General features: G+C 41.1%; 1 protein-coding gene across 4 annotated transcripts in view; it reads left to right on the top strand.

Annotated features, from left to right (window-relative positions):
* ARHGEF3 (Rho guanine nucleotide exchange factor 3) overlaps positions 1-26,500 on the top strand; it is a 242,922-nt gene that overhangs the window by 111,818 nt on the left and 104,604 nt on the right. For all 4 annotated transcript variants that reach the window (XM_031686399.2, XM_072941523.1, XM_006196429.4 and 1 more), the window contains one exon: positions 4,052-4,114. In XM_031686399.2, the coding sequence (XP_031542259.2) occupies positions 4,052-4,114 (63 nt within the window). The remainder of the gene's footprint in view (positions 1-4,051; positions 4,115-26,500) is intronic.

The following is a 26,500-nucleotide window of genomic DNA, read 5'->3' as shown; positions in this document are numbered from 1 at the left end:
GCTTTTGAGGTTTTGATTTAATTTTGGCAGCCAGGTGGTTAGCGGAAGGGGAGGGTGTCACCCCAAGAACACTGGCCTCCTTTATTTATTCTTTTTTTAGTCACTCATTCAGAAAATTTTCATTGGCCACTGGGGTTTAAAGTTATGTGCCCAAATCAGAGGGCCCAGACTACAGCACAATTACTGGGCTCACCCAAGGTGCTTTGTTTTTCATGGTTGAAAGGGAAGTGGACTGACTGTGCATTCGCTTCAGTAAGTTTGACAAGAATAACAGGGTGGGGCTGTGGCTCTTCAAGCTGGCTAAGAACCCATGAGACCAAATGTGTAAATGCAGGCGTTTCACACTCAATGGCCTTCCCGCCTAGTAACTCCCCCAGGTAATCTGTCCATGGTTTCTGATGCACAGAGGAGGGGCTGTGCTGGGCTGGTGGAGTGGGTGCCTGTTTTGTTCCCTCCACTCCATCTGCCTGTGCCCCTCCTGAAGTTGGGTACCTGGTAAAGAAGACAAGCTTCTCAAAGGGAGCAGGACCAAGGGCATCAATTTAAAAAAAAATCAAGAAATACTCTTCTGGGGGAGCTAGCTATGTACGAAGTTCTAGGAATGTGATCATGACAGACAAAAATCCTCCCTTCATGGGCTTACATCTCACAAGAAGGTCAACCACAAACCAGAAAACAAAAAATTAAAGTGTCTCTCTAAAACGGGTCTCCCCTGCTTGTCTCTGTCTCAGCACCTAATCTGACTCATTCATAGCAGGGATCACAGTCTGTACTTACTCTGTTTTCTTTTTATTCCCCATTAGAGGGCAGGGAGTAGGCCTGGCTCACTCACTGCTGGATCCCAAGACCCGGAGCAGGGCTTTGCACATCAGAAAGGCTTGGTGAACCTAAAGCGAATGAGCAAATGGCTAAGCAGCACTTTGTGAGATTTTTGCATTTGGGCCCAAAGTTTAAACTTCAGGCTCCTTCTGTGTTGCTGGCCGTGGTCAGTCACCACCCTATGTGATGGAAATTAAAAAGAAAATCGACTTTGATAATCTACACAGATTGTATTTCATAAAATGTGTGAGTTTCTTAAGGAGATCATTCTCTCAGATTAACTGGCCATGGCTTAATTTAAAAGGCCACTAGACTTTTGTCTTCTGGGGTTGACCCTTAGGGTGCAGAGAAGCATCTGGGGTTAGTGGCTCAGAAGACTGCATTCAAGCACTGGGTCATGTACTGAGTTGGTCTGGAAAGGGCTACACACCTCTGAGGGGAAGGGCCTCTCTTCTTATCCCATCTGCTTCGCCGGCAGGGGCTTCTTGGGGTAACAAGCTGCTGTAACATATGCTGACAAATCATCGAGCCCTGGGAGTGGCACTGTAGGGCCATAGAATCCCATAATCTGACGGTCCCAGGTAGCAGCATACATCTCTGTAGCTAACAGTTTGGGTATCACCTAACAGGAGTGGCCATTTATTGTGCCCGTACTATGTGCCAGGCCTTGTTTCAGTGCCACACATCATCTCTGATCCTCATGACAGCCTGACCTAGTGGGCGTGATTTCCACTTTACAGAGAACATTCCAGAGCCCCACCCTCCCCACCCTGCCATGGCACGTCTCAAGATCCCAGGTAAAATTCTGTAGCCTCTCAAGGCAAGAGAAGCCAGACTCAGGAAGGGCACGGGTACCCTGGGCAGCAGGACACCAACACAGTCGTTCCTTGCTCTTCTACCCCAGCACATATTACTAATTGATTGTGGCATTCTCTCATTTGCTATGCTGTGTAATCCTCCTCAATACAGTGCTCCAGGCAGACGCTACTAGACATTCCGGATGGCAAATGAGTGGTAACCTATTTGCCAAGCATGCTTTAAATGGTGTGTGTGTGTGTGTGTGTGTGTGTGAGAGAGAGAGAGAGAGAGAGAGAAGGGTTTTGCCCTAGGCATTAGAATCCTGGATGCAGAGTGTTACACTGTAGACGTGTAACTTGGAGCAAATTGCTTATCTCCCCTGACTTCAGTTTATTCAGCTGTAGAATGGGAACTATTCCTTGCCATACTTGCCTCAAAAAGTCACCATGTGAATTGGCCTCAGTGACATCACAGTGATGGTTCTAACTGTAACTGGTTAATGAATCAGTGACAGTGAGATCCCTATGCAAACATGAAGCACACTGAAAAATGGCAGGTGGCCCTCAGCATCTTCTCAAGACTAACCCCAAAGGCCCTGAGTGGAATATTTAACTCCCTAAAAACCACGTGGGAAATCTGTTAATGCAGATTATTGGACACTGTCTCAGGATAGCTGATTGAGTATCCTGGTTCCTGGCACTGGATATCTATTCCACTGCTCAAGTGGAATAATGTGTAGGATCTAGCACTCCAAACTCTGGATAGAAGTGTGTTCATCTTTGGGATTTTAAATATCTAGGTAGCTGACTATGGAAAATGAGGCTCTAATCCCCTCCCCATCTTTGTCTGGCAAACTCTTATTCATCCTTCAGACCTATTCAGATGCCTCCTCCTCTGAGAAGACTTCCCTAGCCCTCACCATGGTCAAACTGATTACTCCCTCACTGTGTTTCCAGAGTCCTCCACCCCATGTTTTGAGCACCTCCTATGTACCAGGCACCCTGCTAAGCTCTAAAATGCATTATTGCGTTTATTCCTCCCCATTGGAGAATAGAAGCTAATGTTACCACCTCCACCTTAGAGTTGAGAAAGAGTGACTCCGAGAAGTGAAGTGACTTTCCTGGGATGATTGGATCTTACCGTATTACAGTTAATCACATGAATGTGAGTTCCTTAACTGTGGAAGTTGCTGATCTCTACATTCCCTAGAGCACACACAAGGCCTGGCACATAGTAGATGCTCATCAAATCTTTGTTGAGTTGAAGTGAAGAACAATTATAGTGAGACAGACAAGGACAGCTCTTGCTGCTTTCCTATCTCTGCTTGTTTTCATACCCATCGTCTGATAGAGGAGGAGGAGGTGGTGGGCCTCTTTGGGGGTTGAAGACTCCAGATGTCCCTGGACTCCACTGTAAACTCATACCAGTGATTCTGGTCCCCTTGGTAGCTTTCTGCCAAGTAGGATCGGGAGACTTAGCAAGTCACAAATTAGGGATTCAAGAAATTCTTACCTGGTTGGTTAAGCTGGGGATGCAGAAGAGAGGTGAATGTATCTTTGATGAGCTTTATTGTGCTGTGGCTGAATTTTCTTTTCTTTTTATAAAGAGGATAATATATTTTTCCATGTCCAACCTGGTAGACTTCCTCCATCATAAGTTCATTTCAAATATAATTTTCTTCAGCTCAAATAATGACTTTTCTGCATCTTGGTATTTATGGCTATAAAATAGGAAGTTTGGAGAAGATGTCTAAGATTCTTTCCAGCATTCTGGTTCTGTGATTACATCAGCACCCTGGATGAGGTTTAGAACAAATTTAAATTACCCAAGTATTATAAAGCAGCTTTAAAAATGGAATATCTTTAAGTGAATTAGATTTTCTTTCCAGTCTAATCTCTTCTTCCAAGTTAATAAAAATATGAACTTTGTATCTAAATTTCTAAGCTTTGACATACAGAGACATTTTGAAAAACGGAAATATAAAGAAAAAAACTGTAGCAGCATGAATAAGAACAGTAATACAAACCAATTAACCTAGAGCTTAATAGTTTCCCACAATTTCTTAGGCTTTCTTAGAAGTATTAATTTTTTCAATCTTTATTTTTTATTGAAGTGTAGTCAATTTACAATGTTAGTTTCAGGTATACAGTATAAAGCAATTCAAATTATGCATATGCATACATTTTTTTTCAGATTCCTTTCCATTACAGCCCATTACAAGAAGTTGAATATAGTTCCCTGTGCTATACAGTAGGTTCTGTTGTTTATCTGCTTTATGTATAGTAATGTGTATCTATTCATTTAGATAGCTTGATTAAAGGTATCGGGTAACATGGTAGAAATGATAAGGATTACATGTGCTATTCGATTGTGTTTTTTGTTAATCAAAGCTGTAATCCCTGTTTACATTTGATCTTTATCATTTGTCTTACAGCGAAAACGGAAGCAGAGCGCCCAAGATGAAGATGCTGTTAGCCTTTGTAGTCTTGATATAAGTGTAAGTACATTCCTTCCTACCTCCTTGCCATTAGAACAGCTCTCATCTCTAAATGTATTTGTTAATATTCTGTGCACTTTAAGTGGGCTTCTGGGATCCAGCTATGGAAATTGTGACCTGGAGGGAAACTTTTTTTTTTTTTAATTTCATTTTACTGGAGAAAGCTGTGTGGCAAACTTAAATTTCCAAACCAATTATTTATTGCCTGCGTCTTTTCTCTCATGAAATGAACTATGAAGTCAGCGCATCTGAGTAGAATCTAGATAAACACCACTGTGCTATTTTAGAGGCTGGTTCCAGAAATGGAACCGATGTTTGTCCCCCTTTGGGGGAAGGTAGCAGTTTGGCCCAGCTCAGGCAGCTGGGTGACCCAAAGGCCAGCAACATGGTGGAGGAAGTGGCTTTGGATTCAACAGATCTTAGTTTGAATTAAGATTCTATACTTACCATTTGTGTGACACCTATCCTCACCTCCGTTTCCTCATCTGAAAAAGACTTAACCTAACAGAATTGTCGTGAGATCAAATAAAACAATAAAAGTAAGACTACCAAGCACATTGCCTGGCACATACTAGGCACCTACCAAATGTTAACCTCATTGTGTTTTCCTTTAAATGCAGAAGTTTGCAAAAGATGTTTAAGTGACATGGTAGTTAAGTGCTGGCAATGATAGATGTTAAAAGCTTTCTTGGATTTTTCAGGCCCATGTCCTTGGATGGTTAATTTCAGTAGCTTCCTTTGCATGGCCTCCTTGTCTCCCCACTGACACAACTGGGAAGCCTACTGTACTTCATTATCCAGGGACCAGGGGGTAGGGATCAGGCCCTCCCTGGGCTCCCATGTCTATTCATCTGATACACTCCCTTGAAGTTTAATTGTTGTGCACAATGAATCCATCTAACATTAGGCCCTGGTCTTTCTCCTCTACAGAGACCACAAAAACCATTGTTGTGAGATGAGGCTTCTATACTAAGAATTAAGAACTGGGTGGCTCTGTCTATAACTAATGATGTAATTTTGGGCAAGTCATTTCCCCTCTCAGGGCCTCAGTTTACTCATCTGTTAAAAAAAAAAGAGATTTGAGATAAAGTCTTCTTAAACCATTATGAAAATTTGAAACGTCATTGGACATGGAGTTTTGTTTTCTCATCTGATGACATTTATTTACCAGTATAAACAATGCTCTCTTAGTAATTTTTAATTGTGGCAGAGTTCTTGTGATGCCAACAGCCATGATGGAGTGAGCCTGAACTGGCATTAATGTTCTTGCGCATCTTTATTTCACCATATGGTGTTTGTTCCAGTCTTTAGACCATCAGATTGATAGAGTTGGACCAGTTTATTAGTTGTCATGGTAACAGGACAAAAAGATGATGTTCTTCTGGGTTTTACTTTACTCACTGAATGTTTTATTGTTAACAAGTGAAGTCTGTGGAACTTCCCTTATTAGCAACAAGTTTTTCATGTTTGAATATTTTTCATTTTGTGGAAATTATTAAAACTGTTGACTTTCAGAATATATAGAGCCCTAAGCCATTGTATAGTCTAATCCCCTCACTTTGAAAATAAGAAGTAGAAGCCCAGGGAGGTGTAGTGATTTAAAAAGACTTTAATCACAGGGGAGGGTATAGATCAAGTGGTAGAGCGTGTGCTTAGCATGCATGAGGTCCTGGGTTCAATCCCTGGCACCTCTACTAAAGATAGATAAATAAAATGACCTCCCCCCAAATACAGAAATAAAAATAAAGTCAAATGGTGTCAAAAACAACATTAAAAATAATAATAAAATAAAAAGACTTTAATGTAGGTCATTTCTAAGATCATGCCTCATCACACATTTTTTTCCTGAACTATATTTATTTTTCAGGAAAACGTGTTTCCAGAAGCTTTATTCAGAGAAAAACAGAACTCTCTTATATGAGAGGATTATTTGCAACTACAAGTTGTGATTTGGTTTTTGTGTTGATTGGCATCGATGAACTTGCCTTCTCATCAAAGGCACCTAAGCTTATGTAATGAATAATTTAAGATCTTTTTTCCTTATGCAGCTGCAGAAGGTATTTTTCTCTCTCTCTCTTTTTTAACCATCTCATATCATGTTTTGTCATAGTCAAGAGACTTTCATGGACAAGAAGTCTACCTTTATGCTTAGGGATTCAGCTATGGTCAAACTCCTTTCTGATTTGTTTGGCATTTTTCCTGAATCTTGGCAAACAAGTTTCAGAACCTGGGTAGAGTTTCCTCCGGATATTGCCACATAGTATTATAATCATTAGAAAACTTAGAAGAATCCTAGAAGCTATTGGAGGACATAAAAACTGGTATCTTGCAGGTTTACTGACTATCTAAGTCATATGGAGATGACAGGATGTTTTACAGATTCAGATGTGGCCACAGAGGAAGTGTTACTTATTTTCAGTGTCTTGCCGCAAGCGCTCAGTAGAGATGAGTTGAATTGAACGAAGTGGTGGGTGGAGCCACTCATGAGGAGATATTTTGCCATAAAGGCAACAATGTCTAAATAAATATCTGAGTCCAATAAATTAATTTCTCTAAGAGATAAATGGCTTTGTAGGCTCCTCAAAGGTGCTTTTGAATGGTGATATCCAGTAGAGTCAATGTCCCTTAACTAACCAGCAACGTTACTGAAAAGTTGTTTTGAGGCTGTGTCTATGTGTAGTGGAAAGTATCTGAAAAAAAAATGATACGTTCCATGGATGACTCATACCAGAAGATATGAGGGTTTGGAAAAATAATATTAGTAACTCTCAATTTTGATTCCACTTAATAAGAGGAAAGACATTCACCAGATGAGTTCTTTGAACAAGTTGCTAGGTGGGGGATGAAGTCTTTTGGGGATCATGGTCAAGTTTGCATTGAGTGGTAGCCCAGTGTTGCACAGTGGGCTCTTGGTAAATACTGATTGATGGATTTTAACAACAAACAAAACGAAAAATAGTGAGTCTACCTAATGTGTATGTGGAATTCAGCATACGTATTTTAAAGAAATACATCTGTGACAAAAATTTGGGAAATGTTAGCTCAGAAATCTACCCCCCTTTGATTACAAAGCACTCGTAGAGCTCCCCAGGGTGTTTGAGTGATGATAACACCAAACATTCCCACTGACATCTTGCTTTATTTTAAAACCTCGCATGACAATTCTGATAGGTGCCTGGAAGGGAGTTTTCCTACGAAACTCCTCTGCAAACCTCTTGAACTTGGGCTTGGAGACTAAATGGGAGTGGGTAAGCTAAGGAAAGAGCTTATTCTTACAGGACAAGGATCTTCAACTGTTTGGGGCGGGGGCAGGTCATGGACTCTTGAGACTCTGGTGATAGCACTGGACTCCAAAAAATATTATAAGTTTGGCGTGTGATTTCATGGACTCCATGGAGCCCAGTCAAGAACCCATGTTAAAAGTTCCTCTTGAAAAGGAAATTGGGAAGGTCTTAAAGCATGGTGGTGTGTGTCCAAAGAATTATTCTCCCACCCTCCACCCCTAGCACTTGGTGAAAAATGAATTGTGACTGGAAAGTCCTTGCTAGTTGACAATATAATTCGTCTTTATTTTTTCCCACCACTTTACCCAGTCCACTGACTGAGCCCCCAGCTTCCTGGCAGGATAAAATGCAAGCTATTCCAGAAAAAAAAAAAAAGCAACCCATGCTTTTGAGAACTTTTGAGAACAATTTGCAGTGTGGAGAATGCTCCAGGCAGCCGCCTACAAATCTCCTCTCACGTCAGAGGATATGAGTGGGATGATTTCAGGGACATTGCTTCCTCCACAGCACTTTTCTAGTTTAAATTCTAATGGATGAGAGATGCCTGAGTGAAGAGCTGGGTTTTATGGTCCCTCAAGAAAGGCCCTTGGCAGAAGAGCCAGATGCCCCTGATGGAGGAGGGCACAGCTTAGCACGAAGCATCCTTCATCAAAAAACATACGAGTTTTGGGTGGCATAAAAATAGTTTCCAAAGATAAACCAATATAAAAGATAAAAAGGGATATGTGTTCCTTGTAGAAATCTGGAAAATGTGAACAATAGAATTCATTGATACTCTCACCTCAAAGTAGTGGCTACATTTCGAGGTGTTACCTTCCTGGCATTATACACACAGTCACTTAACATTTTTCATCATGAAATATTGCAGATGTACAAAGTACTATAAAGGGTAATGTAAAATTCCACATAGCTATCAATGCAACTGGAATATGCCCTTAACAGCAACGCTGCAGGCCTTGCAAACCCCTTGCTCTGCCAAGTTTAATGTTTACTGTTGCCTTGCTTGTCTGTAAATGTGCTATGTACATGTGTCCCTAAATAGCATATGTCTTTCCAACCAGCTTTTAAAGTTTATATGAGCACACAGTTTTAAAAAATTGAAATCATAACACGTTTTAACTTATGCCTATATTTTCCACTTACTATATGAAGATAATTTCACCACATTCTGAAATATTCTTCAAGAACTTTGTCAAATGGGTGGCGAAAATTCGCATTTCAAGAATTGTGGGAAACCTCGCTTGCCCATTTTGAAATTGTAGGACGTCACCATCTGACTGCTGGAAGCCTTTTTCAGAGAGTGAGAAATGCAATATTAATCTAACCTGACATCGATTTACAGTTAGTCCAGACCAGTTAATACAGAGGCTTACCTTTATTCAGCATGTGTTTATTGAGGGCCAACTGTCTGTCAAGCACTGTTATAGATGTTGGAGACACAGCGGAAATTAAAGCAGATCTCAAAAATCTCAAAAAAATAAAAAGCACTTTGTCAAATGGATGCACCAGATTTATTTAACCAGTCCTTCACTGGATATTTAGATAAGTTACAGCTTTTCACTATTATAAATAACATTGATGGGCATTCAAGAATGTCTTTGTGTGATCGTTTTTCAGTAGGATAAATTATAAAATTCCTGGCTAAAAGGGAATGAATATTTTTGAAACCCATGAAGAGGTTTATGCCACTTCTGGCAGCGAGAGGTGGAAATGCAGTTCAGAGCATTTGAGTGTCTTGTGTGGAAACTCAGAATGGGGGATTGTTTTCAGTTTTCTCTCAAACACCACCCTTTCAGCTGTATCACCGGTCCCTTGCTAAGGCTGTGACTTTACATGGGACATTCGCGTACACCCTCTCTTTAGGAGGAGCCCCTCCTGCCACCCCTGGCAGGGCCCAGGCCATCTCTTAACTGGCTGGGATGAGGGATGAGGCTGGTAGTGGTGGAATTGGTGGTGGGGCATCGTTTCCATGCTGGTGGGGCTCCCCAACTGGAGCAGGTGGCCAAACCATGACTAGGGTTGGGATGAGATTCGTTTAATCCTCAAAATAGTCCCATGACAATAGGTGTTATCATACCCTTTTTGTAGGTGAGGAAACTGGGGCTCAGAGAAATAAGCAATTTGCAAAGCCCCAGCTTTTCGTAGACTGAAGTCCAGGATAGTTGGATTCTACAGCTTCCGTACACTGCCTCCAGCACAGGGAGGAAAAGAAAGTGTTTGGTGCCATGGCTTGTGGCAGTGGAGGCATAGGACGCTCAGCTGGTCTTACTGGCAAACCACCTTTGAGGTTTATGACGTGTACCTTTAAATTAACATTACCTGTGCTTTCCAGTTACTAACCCTGTTACTTGGATGCTCAAAGCACAGAGTCGGTACAGCAGAGGGGAAAACTTACCGGTATCGATGAAGTTGAGCAACGTTTCATCGCTAGCATGTGTTAAACTCGACAAGGAACAGCAGCAAGATTTTATCCCTGTTCAGCAGAGTCCAGATAATTAAAAAAGATACCATTTCTGTGGTTTTGATTCTCTTGGTCTGTTCTGGAACTAGCTAACAAGGGAGATTAGCCTTGCCCTGGCCAGCATGAGGCTTTGATGGATTACGTGGGAGATGTTAATAATGCTCTTATCGCCGAGGAGACCAGGCCTGCCCCCGAGATGGGGTCTTCAGTAGCGCATACTTATACTAACCTGTTGGCATTTTTCTGTTTTGGATTTATGATCTGCTCTTGCTGCCAGTGAAATTGTTTGGGTCTAAGGTAGTGGAGACCCCATGTTGAGACCCAACCCAAGGTTGTTCTGACGTTGCCATCTCTGATGGCAAATCTGCTTATTGTTGACAGAGGCACATTTTATCTTGCCTTTGGCCTAATTGATTGGGTCATGGGTTGTAATAATTTCGCTATGTGATCTCTAATATTTTCTCTTTGAGCCACCTCTTGAAAGGCACAGTGACAAAGAAATTCCGAGGAGCTTCAGTATATGCTCTCAGAAGTTAATGATGTAACAAATTGTCAGTCATCGTTTGTTGCTCCCCTTCAGTGACCCAAATGGGGCCCATGATGGTTGAGGGTTCCCGAGTTCTGAGAATGCCTATTTGACTGACTTTGTCATTAGAACTACAAACTTTGGGAGCTTAGAGACTAAACACCACTCTGTACCTCAGTTTCCTTACCTATAAACCAGTATCCCAGCAGTGCCTTGCCTTGGAGTTGTAAGGTTTAAAATGAGTTAATTCACGTAAAGCACTTAGTACCTGGCCCTTGGTGAGCACAAAAAAACACTCGCTGTCATTGCTCATGATTTTATAATACAAAATTGACTAAACTTGAGGATGATTGTTGTTGGCACAAGTGTCCCATAAATAGAAATGATTATGAAACTTTTTAAAAGTACCAAGATATGAAGAGTTGTATACAAGGAGTTTTATTACAGCATGTTTTTTTGTTTTTTGTTTTTGGTTTTGGTAATAGCCAAAATCTGGAAACAGCATGAATGTCCAAATTATATAGAGACTTGTAAATGTATTACAAAATAAAAGTGTAAAACACAATTACAGAACATATAACTGTATAAATTATGCCCCTAGATGTTTATATATGTTTGTCCACATGAAGGAATAAGCATGGAAGAACATACCTTGCATTGTGGATAGTGATTACGTTGGGAGAATGGGACTGTAGGAAGGGTGATTGAGTTCCAAAGTTTCTTAGCCTTTGGCATCTTGTGAAACCTCTGAACCTTCCCCGCAGAAAACTGTTTATATGTGCTTAAAATAACATATATTAGATTAGAACAAAACCCAGTTGTACTGAAATACAGTTATCAAAATATTTAAAAACAAATTTTTGGCAAGAGTTATGTAGGTGCTTCTTAATTAATGCATTAAGTAACAAGATCTGGCAACAAGTCTACTAACTAATATACCTTCCATGAAATGATCAAATGATATTTTGAAATACCCATGCCAAAAAGACTGTTTTGGAAAATCTAATGATTTCTACGGTGACAAAGTCATAGGTCTGCTAATGCTTCTATGATTTGTGGCCTCCATTCATACTTGGAAAGAAGTGCTAAATTTCACTTGTTAGTAAAACTAAAGCTGTATTTTTTCTGTCCAGGCTCACAGAAGCCCTGAATGGAATCCTTGGGATGCCAAGGATTCTAGATCAAGAATCCCTGTTTAAGATACTCAAGCTGTTATGATAAGCTTTGTATTGTATTATGTTAGTAATTCAAATCACTAAAATTTAAAAATACAGCAAATACAATTGATTTTGACCTGTTATTTTGGGGTTGTTAGTGTTTTAAAGAAGGGAATATAAAACATTATATAAAAGTAAGGGAGGGATGATGATGATAATGTTGTTTTCAGGAAGACCTTGTAATAACCCTTAAATCAGGTCTCAACACTTACTGTTTATTTGTCTTCAAGACCGGTTTAGCTTTTTGAAACAGATGACTTAAGTCACCCCAGTACTTTAGTAGAAGATCTTTTGTGCTTTTTCTGCTATTAGATAAATAATTTTAGTGTAGAAAAATGTTCTTATTTTTAAAAGATGAATACTGAAGTATTTAGAATGTCATATCTATAATTTACTTTTGAATGTCCTAAGTTATAAAGTAAATATTTTAAAAGGAAAAATTTTATTTTTAATTAAACAAGTAACACTGCATATATATTCCCATAATTCTTAAAAAATCAAGCAACAGAGATAGAACTAACAGCCCCTTAAACATCCACGGTCCCACTTACCTTCTCAGGTATAACCCTGATTATCAATTTAGTGTCCTCCCAGATACTCAGTTATAGTTAGATACATAGATATAGCTATAAAAATTAGTTTATGGTGGCTTTTTAAGGACATAAGTGTTGTCATTTTTTGGTTTTACTTTGTAGTTTGCCTTTTTCCTTCTTTTAAATTGTCTTTATTTTTTAGAGAAGTTTTAGGTTCACAGCAAAATTGAACAGAAACTACAAAGAGTTTCCATATATCGTCTGCCCAAAATCAACATCCCCCAGCAGAGTGGTACATGGTGACAACTAATGCACCTACACTGTCCCATCCTTATTACCCACAGTCCAGAGTTTACATTAGGGTTCACACGGTGTTGTACCTTCTGTGTGTTTGACAAATGTGTGATGATGTATCCACCATGACAGTATCTTACAGAAGAGTTTTACTGCCCTAAAAATCCTCTGTGCTCTGCCTATTCAACTTTCCCGCTCCCCAGCCCTGGCCAACCACTGATCTTTTTCCTGTCTCCATAGTTTTCCTTTCCCAAAATGTCATACATACAGTATATAGCCTTTCAGACTGACTTCTTTCACTCAGTAATATCCATTAAAGTTCCTTTGTGTCTTTCCATGTCTTGAGAACTCACTTCTCTCTCACTTCTCTCTTTTTGTTAATCACTGAAAAAATATTCCATTGTATAGATGTACCACAGTGTATTTATCTATTCGCCTAGTGAAGGATATGTCTTATTGTATAAACTGATGCTTATTACTGCATGTGACAAATGGGTCATAGTTTATTTTAACATGATTTGCCATTGAGGGGCATTTTTGTTGTTCCCAATATTTCCCAGTTACAAACAATGACCGTCTTCACACTCCAGAGCAAGTAGTAAGGTAGATGCAAAAAAAGCACCTGTGGACACTTGCTATTTTAATGGCAGTGTGAATAATAGTAAATTGCCATTTTTGTAGTTCAGATTTTTATACAAACAATTAAAAACCAAACTGTTACAAATGCAGATCTGAAGAGTGTGAAAATTAGTGGAGATGGAAAGTTATTTTGTCTCCATCATGTAGGCTTCATTTAAATAAAGGCATGTGCAACTTTTAAATTTATATATCCAGAAGTGTATTCCTCTGTGTCATCCATGGTTAACAAAACTGTAGTTGCGAATTCCAAGGATAAGTTTGTTATATTGACAAAGTTTACACCTCAACTGCCTTTAAAATTTTGTAGTTTATCATGAATTCTATTTTGACTGAAATTATTTGCAGTATAAAGCCACTAGAAAATAATTGTTTACAAATACGTTTGCTTATTGTTTTCTTTCTGAAACATTGCCTGGGTCTGTCCACCTGAAAATTATGTAAATAATCTTGGTTAAGAAAGTACCATCCGGGCTTCCGTTCCGCACTAATTGAGTTTTTCCCTAAATGACTTATGTAATTGCATCAAGCCTCGTCTTTGATCTGGTTATGTATTCCTGGTTTCAGTAGCAGAGGCTGGTTTTGGGGGGGTTTTTTCCTTTACTTTTCTCAGTTGTATCTGATACCCATTCTTCGTGAAGAAAAAGTTGTGGGTTGACTTTTTTCCTTTGACATTTACTGTGCATACACTTTTTACCTTGCTGGATTGTTACTTAACTTCTTGGGTAGCTTCTGAAAAATGTCCAAAAAATGAAGCATCCAGGAGAACACTGGTCGTTTGCGTGTCTTCCTCCACCCTACTCTCCAACTTACGCTGCTTTGTGTAGTTCATTTTATGTAGTGGACCCAGTGTGAGCAGGTGGTTTCTCCTGGTATGGACGGTGGAGTGTTTGAAACCAAATCAGGGTTTATTACCATCGGTAGTCAAAATGCCAAGCTTTGGGTTTACTCCTCAGAAATCCTGCAGGAAACTGAAGGTGTTTATTTTGATTCTTTGTTTGAGCAGACTGCCTTTTTTTCCTTTTAGTTTTTTAAATGATATATATATTTTTACTCTCCTCACGTCTCAGAATACCAGCTTCTAAAATTGGAATCTTCTACTGAACACAAAAATCAAGAAACCTAAAGTATTTTCTTCACCTTTATTTGCCAGAGGAAAGTGATGCTTTTGCTGGCCAGGTCTATACAAAGTCTATTCAAGGAAATATTTATTACTATAGAATTAATGAGTTCATTTATTCATCGTTTAGTGCATTCATTGAGTCATTCGGGCACTAATTCAATCGACTGGTATTTATTGGGCTCTACTGGATGTCAGGCACAAGCACACTGAAGGAAGCGAAACTTAAGATTCATTCGTCTCTCACAAACACAGAAAACAAACTTCTGGTTACCAGCGGGAGGAAAGGGTGGGGTGTGGAGGGATAAACTAGGAGTTCTGGATTTGCAGATACTAACTACTATAATAAAATAGATAAACAACAAGGTCCTACTGTATAGCACAGGGAACTATATTCAATATCTTGTAATAGCCTATAATGAAAAAGAATATGAAAAGAAATATATATGTATAACTGAATCATTATGCTGAAATTAATGCAATGTTGTAAACCGACTATACTTCAATTAAAAAAAAAGATTCATCCACCTGTAGACAAATGGGAATTGCTCTCCATTTTGTTATAAGTTAACCAAGCATAGAGAAAGCACATTTTAGCTGGGCCTAGGATTGTTTTTTTTTTCCTTCCTGGAAGGAAATAATTCTGAATTGGCAGTTGGTTTTGAAAGAAGGAAATTTTGCTATCATATCTGCTGCTAACATTTTTTCTCCCTTACAGTATCCCTGAAATTGACTTATTTTCTTCTAACTGGTCAGCCCAAAGGTTCAGTTGGGGATATGCTCACGTTAAGGCAAAAATTGACCTTGAGAAATTATACTGTATGGTGGGTGGGCTTTGCAGCTGTGCTCTCCTTATAGTGAGGGAGCACTGGGTTTCAGAGCAAGATCTCTAGAATTTTTAGACCTGCAAGGGACCTTAGAGATTATCTAATTGAATACATTTCACTTTGTAGATGTGGCAGTTGAAGCTGTGACACGTTAAGTGTCCAGCCCAAAGTGACCAGGGAAGAGTGAGAATAAAATTCTTTGGACTCGTGTTCTGGGTTGTACCTTAAGTCCAGGGAGAAGGTAGAAACTAGCTGTTCTGGTTCACCACTTCCTTGCTGTGTGACCTTGCACAGCATATTCAGCCTCTCTGTGTTATGGTTTCCTTGGCTGCAAAATGCAGATGATAATACTATGGTTGCTGTAAGGATTCAGTAAGATAATGCAAGTAGTGCTGTGGCACAATGCTTGGCACAAGTAAGCACTTAACTACTGTTGATATTGTGAAATATTCCAGGAGTGTGGAATGGGACGTAGATGGGGATATTGTCTATTTTAGGCACTGCTCTCTTCCTGGTGCCCAAGAGAGTGCTAGTATGTATCCACCCCTCAATCAAGATTCATAGAGTGGATTTCTTTCAAATGTAAAACTGATAATTCTCATAAAGGATAAATGGTACCAGGAAGGGGAAAATAAAGATGATGTTTGTGAGTTGCTTAGAACAAAAGGGTTGTAGAGTTCTGTGCCTGTTTATAGAGGGGAATGAGTTGGTTTTTAAATGTGTTTAAATTTAACTTTGTATTGTTTTTAATGCCCTTTTAAAATGTTTTAAAGGTATTTAAATGAGTAGGTAGTAACTAATAGGAGTGTTTCACAAGATGCCTCAGCTCTTGATTTCATTCTGCAAAGCTTTGTTTAGACACCAGCAGTCTGAACGGGCAACTAGAGGTAACGCCACTGTCAGCTCTGCCTTTAAATAGAGCCAGGACCACACCACCGTCACTTGCTTCAGCTGGACCATCTTTATCAGGCTCCCATCATCTCCGCAGTGTCTGCATGATTCCAGAGGCTTCCTCCCTGGCCTCCCTGCTTCTGCCCTTGACCCCTTGTTGTCCACACAACACAGCAGCTAGAGGGGTTCTTTTAAGCCTGTTCTCATGCTGTCTCTCTCCTGTTCCCTCCTTGCTCAGCGACGTTGCCTGTCCTCCTGGTGGCCCCCAAGGCCCAGCACGATCAGGCCCTGTTGCTGCTTCTGAACCTCATCGCCTCCCACCCTCCCTCTTCCTTGTGCTCCTGCCTCACTGGCCTTTTCCCCCGTTCTTCTGCACTCACACCCCAGGGCCTCTGCAATTGCTGTTTCTCCCCATTTGGAAAGCTCTTTCACACAGCTGTGTGACTTACTTCCCATCTTCCTTCAGGTACCTGCTCATCGTTCTCAGGCAGGCTTTTGTTGCCCCACCCCCCCAACTCCCCACCCCACCCCCCACCCCCGTGTGGAACAGCGTTTCATTCCCCACCCCCACCCCACCCCGGCATCCCCTGCTCTTCTTACCTGTCTTAGTTTTTTCCAGTGTGATATTTATCATCACTTGCCACATTACATATTTCTTACTTTTTAGTATCTGTCTACGCTAGAATACAACTCTCATTTTGTTTCCTACCATATTCTCAACATTTGGGATGGTGGTGTGGACGGAGTTTGTCCAATTAATATTTGTTGGATGAATGAATGAGTGGCCACTTCGTTGTTCCTATTTCATGCTGTCTTTGGAAGGTTACTGTAAACATGAACCGGATTGACCTTGGCAACGTTGTAAGAATGCCTCTTCCTCTGTAAACATATTTGCATTCCCTCATTTTGGCAGAAAATCCATAAAACCAGAGGCAGAACCAAGGTCTACCTGAAGAGACCCTGCAGTATACAAAGTGAGATAAATGAACATAATGCCAGGCTTTTACCAGCTAATAAAATAAATCAACCTGAAGATAAGAGGGTACAAGCGGTGTGGAATGTACGCGTATCTCTACGGATGTGGAATTGCCGATGCTTTCACATCTCACTCGGTGCTGCGGGAACTTCTCAGGATAATGGTAGAAATGGAAATTTCTGTTAAAATGAAAAACATTCCTCTTTTGAAATCTCAGTTCCTTTCCACTTAACTGGTAGTTACTGAGTGCAGAGCACAGCTCCCAGTGCCCACTGCGCGGTGATAGGAGGAGAGAAGCCTGCAAGGAGTCGTCAGACATCCTCATCTCTGGATGGTACAAGTTAGTGGAGAGGAGTGCATTCCAGGCCATTCACAACTGTGGACTACCAGTACATTAACTGCACCTCCGCCTGGACTGCTTGCTGGCGATGCCATTGAAATGTGAGCCTGTCTTGCGTTCTTGAGCATGCTCAATACTGTGAAGAAAATAGGGGAGCTGCTTTGGCGAGATCTAGCTTTGTAGGAACTAGAAATGTGCCAGGTTCTCTCAGTTGGACCCGGACAGAATTCTTCCCCACTCTCCCTCCAGGGTTAGTGGAGGGGTCTCACCTGGGAAAGTGATGCAGGACACCTGCCGTGCTGACTGACGACCTCCTGCCTTCTTGCTTGGAGAACATAAATAAGTTATGATTTAAAATGCCCTTTATTGATTATAAGCTTCAAAGACAGTGGAAAACTAAATAAGAGGTGCCAAATAGAACCCAAAATGAACATGATGATCTGCTCAGCTCCATCACACACATAACTTAAAAGAAAGGTATATATATTTTTTTAATTTTGCAAATAAACCAAAAGATGGATGATTCACCTACAGCTAACAGAGATGACTGCACTTTGAACAAGATGTCCACACTCACAGATGGCACCTCGCCAGCTACCTAAGTGTCGTTAAAGCCACAGGAATTAACTAATTCCACAGAGGACACAGAAGAGAGAAAACATCTTCTTAACATGGTTTGGTTTGCAAACATTTGAATCTTATGTTTAGCTGAAAAATCTTTGGCTTTAAAATATTGTAACATTGTCTTCCTTTACAGTCACTGTTTCGTGTTGTTTTGCCTTCACATAGAAAAGGCCGTTTGCTTGTGATTATGTTTCTGAAGTGGCGATGTTGACAAATCGCCATGTTTTGCTTTATTCTTTTTGCTATAGCAGACTCCTTCTCCTTTCCAGCCAGCCCATGCTCCACCACATTGCATTCTCTGCCCCATTGCCACTTTAAATTTTGCTGTGTTCCTCAGTGATGGTTTCTCTCTGTAATACAACCAGCAACTGAGGCTGCAATTTAATTTAAATTATTGTCAGATTGCGGAAATAAGCCTGCCATGTGCTTGCTGTCCCCGCTGGGAAGTGGAGGAGTGTCTGAAATGAGAAATGAGCCGGCTGCTGGCGACAGTCATGAAGAATGTGTCTGAAAACAGGGATGGTATGAAGGGAGGGTTATCTCTGTGTGTTAAATAATGAAAGGCTTGATTTATGAGGTCTCAGGAAACCTCAGTAAGGAGCAAAATTGCCATTGGGACCCCAGAGGTTTTGTTTAGTTTGGGAGCTTATGTTTGACTGAAGGTCTTAGGTTTTGGGCAGAAGAGTGACATTTTACTGAGCAGACTTCACAATGCTATTATATTTTATGTGATGTGATCTTAAAGAAGCAAGTGGGCTTCTGAGAGAAGGATATTGAGTCATTTCTCTCTCTCCTAGAAAGTTGTGTTAAGTGGCATTGATCATTGAATAGCTTCCCAATGGGCAGGTGATTTGGAAGAGATTTCTAGACTCTAAGGTCCTTGAGGGCCTTAAATGTATTTTAAAATTCTGCTTCTCATTTATTCTTTTATCCATATGCATGTTGATTGAGCATCTCTTACTCTGACACTGTATTAGTGGAGACAGGACAAAATGGTGAACAAACCAGACAAGGTTCCGGTGACTTACAGTCTGATGATGAGGTAGACATTAATTAATAATGATGGTAATTAGAATAGAATGACAAGTAGAAATAAAAATGTAGGAAGCATGCTGTTGTGAGGGCATTTAACCACAGACCTTGACCTAGTCATGAAAGATCAGGAAAGTCTTCTTTGGGAAATGAGATCTGAAAGAAGAGAAAGTGTTAATTAGGTTAAAGGGGAAAGCAAAAGAGTTGCAGCACAGTAATAGCATGTGCAAAGGTCCTGTGGTAGTGTGGAGCACGCTGCTTTAAAGGCAAGTGTGGCTGGTAGGTGGTAGATGGTAAGACTAGAGCAGTAGCAAAAACTAGACTGTGCAGAATCTCAGAGAACGTGCTCAAGATTTAGGCTGTTATCCTTAAAACACTAAAGAATCACTAGTAGGGATAGGAGAGGTTAACCAAGGGTATAGATTGCATTTTGAGAAGATTCTTCTGGCTGCTGAGTAGAGAATGGCTCAGAGGAGGCCAAGGTTAGACACGGATGCCCAGTAGAAGGCTGCCTCACTTTCATGATGATGTCCAGGACTTAGCTGGTTGTGGAGCAGATGGGATTGAGGCACATGTGCAGAGCTTTGCATCTCCACTTCCTTGTCTTGGATGGGCGCTTCTCAGAATGGAAGAGAAGACTTAGGTTGTATTTTGACTTCTGTCATTGTGTAGCGCTCAGACCTTGCACTTGTTGCTTCACCTCTCTGGGCCTCAGTTTCCACATCTATAAGGTACAGCAGTCAGATTACATCATTTCCAGTGTCAAAATTCTCTGGATCCATGATGTTTTAAGTGTCATGGATTTTCCAGGTAGATGATTGAAAGGTAAACACCTCAGATGTTGGTTAATAATGAGAGACCAATATCTAATTTTGCTCATGTAATCACCTTGTTTCAAGTCCTTTTCTCCAACTCCTTGGATGACGGAAGAGGACATAAGCAGTTAGGGATACTAACATATATTTTCCCATTTCTTATTACGGTAGACAACAGACTATTGTTTAAGTAGGATTATTCTTTAATTAGTCTTAGCTCAGTCTGCTGTAGTAAAAGACTATAGTCTGGGTAGCTTAAACAAAAAAACATTTTTTCTTTCTTTCTTTTCTTCCCCTGTGGTTTTGGGTCACACATTTATTTCTTACTGTCCTGAAGCTGAAAAATCTAAGGTCAGGGTGCCAGCAGATCTGGTTCTTGGAGAGGGCCCTCTTTCTGGCTTGCAGGGGACTGCCTTCTCACCTTCTCCCTGTGTCTTCACAGGATGGACAGAGAGAGCTCTGGTCTCTCTTCCTTTTCTTATAAGGACACATCCCATTGTGGGGACCCCACCTGTACGACCTCATCTAAACCTGTAACTTCCCATAGACCCCCACCTCCAAATGCCATCACATTGGGGTTTAGGGCTTCAACATATGAATTGGGGTGGGGTGGGGTGGGGCATAAACATTTACTCCATAGCAGATGACTTTTTAAAACACACCAGATGCAATTCACAGAAAAACAAAACAAAACCCTTCATATGAGTAGGAGTGAAAGCGGGGATTCTAATGAACCAGCCTAGTGTTCACAGCCTAAATGAAGTGGAAAAAGCTAGAAGAGTTTTTGCTCAGGGGGTTCATTTGACTCTTATGTCCTATGATTTTGGAATCCTTTGTCAGCAGTTGTAACAGGTCCTCAGCTGCAACCACAAACATTTTCCAGTGGAGAAGTGGTGATAACATTTTCACTGACCTAAAAAAACAAAACAAAACAAAACAAAAGAAAACAAAAAAACCCAAAACAAAACAAAAAAACTAATGACAGGGCCAAAGGAAAGACAGGAGGTGTAATTTGCTGGGCAGCCTTGATCAGCTGCCCACAGCAGCCTTGTCCTGTGTGAGTCTTTAAGTGAATGCACATTGCCACTGAGATCCCTGGGGGGTAGGGAGGGGGGACGGTTCAGCCTTGGCCTCATAAAGGAGCCACAAATTAAAACAAGAGCAGCACTGTTGACCTTCAGACTGCAAGCGGACTGCTTTCTTTGTGCCATGTCGCCCAGCAAAATAATCCTAATAAAAGCTGTCTGTTCAGCCATTGGAACAAGAGCAGGGATTTGAGCAAGGAGTGTTTCCCCACCCTCTTTAAAAGTGGTTTGGAGTTGGCTCAGCAATAGCTGTTTGGCAGATCAGGGTTCAAAGCAGGCATGGGGGTGAGGGGATTTGTGGAATACAGAGGTTCTTGAGTGATCCTTAGTCATTTTCAGGGTTTTTGTTGCATCTCTCACACCTAAAGAAGGACAGATGCTTCCTGCTCCCAGTCCTCTCACCACATCTTTGTCTCTGTACTAGTCCTTGTGAATTCCCAAATGGTGGCTAGGTAAGGAAGTCTGAGAATCTGTTTTTTCATTTGCATCAGCTTGGCTAGAGGAAGCCCCATTTTTAGTGCACCTGCCACTGTGTTTGGATTTGGGGCAGCACCTGAGAATTATTGTAGGTATAGACCAGCGGAAGTGGAGCTGCTGCTTCTTAGATTGGAGACATTTGGAAGAGAAAGAGTGAAAAAGAAAGAAAGAAAAAGAAACAAAACTCCACAAAAATCAGGTTAGAAGGTTTCCGTGACCATTAGAAGAGAGAAAGGAGGAAGAGTCTGAGTGAGGCACTTTCTCCAGCTCTGTCTGGCAGGAGCTTCTGGGCCGAGCACAGGACTGGGCAGTGGTGGACTCCACATCTCAGTCCCTGCAAGGCTCCAGCAGCCCCCCCTCCTGAGCGCCCAGCAGGTCTAGGCCTCTCCGAACTGCCCCCCAGCCCCACCGTGTTACAAACACCGGCCCCCTTTACAAAGTGGGTGATCCACGGCCCCCATGTGCCAGTGCATCAAGGGAGGAAAATGTAGGTCTGGGAAACTGTGTGGAGCCCCTGCTTTCACCACTGCCCCATAGCCTCTTCTGGTCTCAGGATTCTTTGCTTTCCTTGCTAGGAAGATGGTTTCCTTTTGCATGTTTTCAACTGGACAATCTAGGTTTTAAATTCTCAGTATTTGAGGAGCTCGAGTTGACTTTGTTCCAACCCTAGATAGTGGAATTGGGCTTCGGTCCCCGCAAGCCCATGGCTCTCCAAATCATCAATGGCCATCTCTTGACTTGTACCAGGCAAGGCGGCCCCTAAGCTCCTCCATGGTCCACTCTCCCTCTGAAGATGATGACCAAGGTCCCAGACAAAAGGAGCCAGAAGGAGAAGGTCCCACCACTTACTGAGGGCTTGTGGGGGGCCATCACTCTGGACAGAGGCTCCTTTCATCTGCAGAACCAGCCTGCAAGGTCGTCGTCATCATGATGACTGTCTCACAGGAAACCTGGGTGGACTTCCTGTCTTTTCCCTCAGCTTCACCAACTCACACAGGGGTCTTTCCTGGCCATGAACCTCCTGTCTTTTCTCTGCAGCAGAAGACCGGAGGTGGTTTATCTGGGCAGTCTTGCCTTTTTCTTCGTGAGCCCAGAGAGTGCTCACGAAGACAGATCTGTTCTTCAACAGCCTCCAGCAAGAGAAGCCATGGTGTCGCCCTTCCTGACAGCTGGCCATTGCCAGCTTCTGAGCAGGAAATGACCTTGGTGCATTTTTTCCCTCACCCCCCTCCATCCATTAGGCTGATCTTTTTAAAAACATAAATTAGATCATGTTACACGCCCTCACCCTTAGTCAAACCCTCCAGTGACTTCAGTGGGGTCTACATATTTGAACTGAAAGAAAATTACATCTTCATCTTTGCTAATCTCCAACTTAAATTTACATTTCCTTTCATTATAAATGAGGGCAACAAACCAGAGCAGTACCTGTGACTTTGTCACCGAAAGAACACCCTAATATCTTCTTTTCACATCACACTGGCTGAATACATCTCTAAATATCATGATGCCCACGATTACTCAAAATGACAGTAGTTATTAGACCCGCCACCAGATCTTGTTATTTATAGCAGGAACAGAGACACTGTATGTATATGTATATGATAAATTAGTTTTCCAATATGTTGATAATTATATTTTTTTAAATATTATTTTTCAGTCTTTGGGTGGGTTAATTAGGTTGGTTGGTTGGTTGGTTTGTTTACTTATTTTCATGGAGGTACTGGGGATTGAACCCAGGACCTCGTGCATGCTAAGCACGCACTCTACCACAGAGCTATACCCTCCCCCACCAATAACTATATTTTTATATAATGGATTTCCTAAATCAAAGGTGTACCATGGTAGGATCGTTGGAGAGTGATGGGAGCAGTCACCCAATTTCAGGTGATGCATTGGCTAAAGAATTTGAAAGCAAAAAAAGCCAATTTCAAGTCAACTTTTTAATATCACTGTATACTGGCAACTCTGAACAATGCCAGTGATACTGTACCCCTCCCTGCCAGGAGGAACCCTCCCGTCAGCCCCCTGTCCCCACACCCACATCTGTGCTACCTAACAACCCTAATTTGTTGTTTGTTTCTCTTTTGTTTTGTTTTTTGGCATTTAAAAACATTTTATTAAAAGTGGTCCATTGATTTTAGGAAGCTTCCCAAGAGATCTGTGGGACAAAAACAATTAAGAACCCCTGACTTAGAGACAGAGAAAGACAAATATTATATGAGATCACTTACATGTGGAACCTAAAAAGTAATACAAATGAATTTATTTACAAAATAAAAACAGAACCATAGACATAGAAAAGCAAACTTATGGTTACCAAAGATGACAGGTTTTGGGGGGAGGGATAAATTAGGAGTATGGGATTAACATATACATACTATTATATATAAAATAGATAAGCAACAAGGATTTACTATATTCAGTATCTTGTAATAACCTATAATGGAAAATAATCTGAAAAAGAATATACATGTATATACATGTATATATATATATATATATAAGAATCCTTAAGAATCCTTCAGTTATATATATATAACTGAGTCACTTTGCTGTACACCTGATACTAACACAATAATACTTCAGCTAAAAAAAAAAAGAATCCATGACTTAGAATAAAATACAGATTCACTTTCCTTGCCAACCAGCCCCTATAGGTCTGGGCTCCTGACTACCCGCTAACTTCATTCCCTCTCTTGGTACCCGCTAGCAAACCAGAACTTCCAGTCCTCCTCAAATATGTCAGGTTCCTTCCTGTCTTTCTTCTTCCCCCAGATCTGACTCCCATCTTGTTCTGATCTCAGCTTCCAATGCCCCCTCCTTGTAGGGGCCATTCCTGACACCCGACCTAAGCAAAGCCCGCCCTCCCGCAGTGTTCCCTCTCGCTAAGTGTTCCTATGGAACCATCTGTTGTTCTTGTTTACTGTCACTTCCCCTCACTAGAAGGTAAATTCAGAAGCACAGACAGGAACTCCTGCTGTCCTACCCCTGCTGTCGCCCCAGCCCGTAGCACCTTGATGGGCACTGGCAGGGGCTCAGTATCCTCGGGGCTGAGTTTGCTTCTCCTGAACTTCCTGCAGTAGCAGCCAATTGATCGTATATATTTAACCACCAGGTTTAAAATGATTAAAATAGTTCCTTCAAAATCTAGGAAAATATCTTCAACTATAAAAATGTATGTGGATACTGCGAAAATGTTATGTAACCAACAGGAAAGGAAAGAAGAAACCTTTTAAATGTAAATTATCGGTCAGAAAAATAGCACCAGATCTTCCCTCCCGCCTTCTTTGGTGTTGTATTGGTTTGGAGACGGCAGCAGAAATCCTGACTCACAGAGCCTTGGCCAGGGAGGATGCTTTGTGTCACAGAATAAGAAGGACAGAGGTAGATTGGTCCCTGATTGATTGACGCAGCTACTCAACTCTCACCAAACACCCAGGTCCTTTCAGTCTCCCAGACTCTCCACACTCTTCAGGCTGGTGCCCCTCGTGGTTGCAAGATGGCTGCCAGTAGCCACTGGGGCAATGTGCTTCCGTTTTCTAGAAAATAAGTCTTCCTTTCAGTAAGATTGGGTTCATTAAGTCACATGCTTATCCCTGTACCAGTAACAACCTCCAGAGGAATGCTGTGCAGATTGATTCAGATTATGCAGTGGGCTTGGGTGAATATTTGCAGAAAACAGAGGTTCCACAAGGAGGAAGAAAGGGGAAACAGACATCAGCAAGGCAATATCCTTCCTATTGTGAACCCCACAGTGTCCACTGTAGGTGCAGCTCTTTTAAAAATCAAATTTCTTTTTGTTTCAGTGTTGAGGAATAACCATGTAGACTGGGTTCTGCTGGGAACAGTTCTAATCTTTCTATTTTTTGTTTTTTCAAATGCATGGGCCTTTTTTAGCTAGAAAAAAATTTTTTTAATTATTGCCTTTATCTTGGACTTGTTATCAGTCATGTGATCTGGCAGCTAAAGAAATATGGCCCATGGCTGCAAACCTGGATGCTTATGTAACAGGCTTTGGTCTCCATAGTTTTAAAGGGACTGTGCGTGTCAGGGATTTGGAAAAGCTCTAATATAAATTTTCAAAGAAATAACATCGCTTAAACCTTACTTAGATTATAAAGAAGCAAGTCAATTGATCTTGGGAGGCAGAGCAAAGCCTCTAACCAAGCTCTGGAAAGACTCTGGTCTTTAAATTTTTTTTTTAATTCCACTTTTATTACAGCAGAAGTGTCAGCTGTTATTATGATGGCTCCTATCAAAGGAAAAAAAATCACGGTGGAATAGAATGTGGTTCATTTTAGGAAAATTATAAAACAAAAGATGCAAGTAAATGAGGAGATAAATACCCCCCTGCCTCTCTTTCTCTCTCTCTCTCTCTCTCTCTCTCTCTCTCTCTCTATATATATATATATATATATATATATGCAAATACACAAAGAAAGGTCTGGAAAGTGAGCCACTTGTACTTCTGCAGCAGAGAAGGGCTGTCCCCAGAGATGAAGGGGAAGAATGGGGGTTGGGACACAATGTAGCAGTAGGGAAGGGAGTGGGGGAGCCTGAGGGGACTCAAGCCACATTTGTAAGGAGAATATGTATTCATGAATTACTAGTGTAATTAAACATTAATTAAAAACAGAGTCAGTTTATCAGAAATAACTAGACAAGTGAAATTGCAGTATTATATTTGATGACTTAAGAATCCTTCAATCCCATGTTGGTATTTGAAGGTTCTGAGGTAAAGTGCTAGAGAAAGAGGTTAAGATTTCTAAAAATGTGGAGTCAGTGTTCTTCCAGACAGAAGGTATTTTCTTTTTCTTAATCTTCCTCCTTCCCTTATTTTTCCCCTGTTCCCCTTTTCTCCCTGAGTAATGTGTATTTTGTGTGGCTTGGTGCTTCTCCATGGTGCCACCTCCTAGGATTGGCTGGCTGTAGGTTCAGATGTCCAGTGCCTCTCGTAGACTTCCCTGATGTCTGGTCAGGTCCGGAGCAGGTCTGGGGACTGGGTCAGGTCCCCAGCTCTACATCTCCCTCCTCAGCTCCAAGCCCCTTGATGGTCTGCAGACCCTCTGCTCCTCTGAGAATGAAACCTGGTGAAATGACACAACTGGGACAAGAAAAGAGCCTTTTGAAAGCCAAGTAATGGAATTGAAAAATGAGACTTATCTTTTTGGGGGTGTAGCTTTAGAAGTTAAATTTCTTTTTATTTTAGGGTTAAGAGTAAATATTTGGAATGCCTTTACTAATG

The sequence above is a fragment of the Vicugna pacos genome, chromosome 17, assembly GCF_048564905.1.
Source record: "Vicugna pacos chromosome 17, VicPac4, whole genome shotgun sequence".
Lineage (NCBI taxonomy): Eukaryota > Metazoa > Chordata > Mammalia > Artiodactyla > Camelidae > Vicugna > Vicugna pacos.
This window is presented reverse-complemented; position numbering and strand designations above follow the sequence as displayed.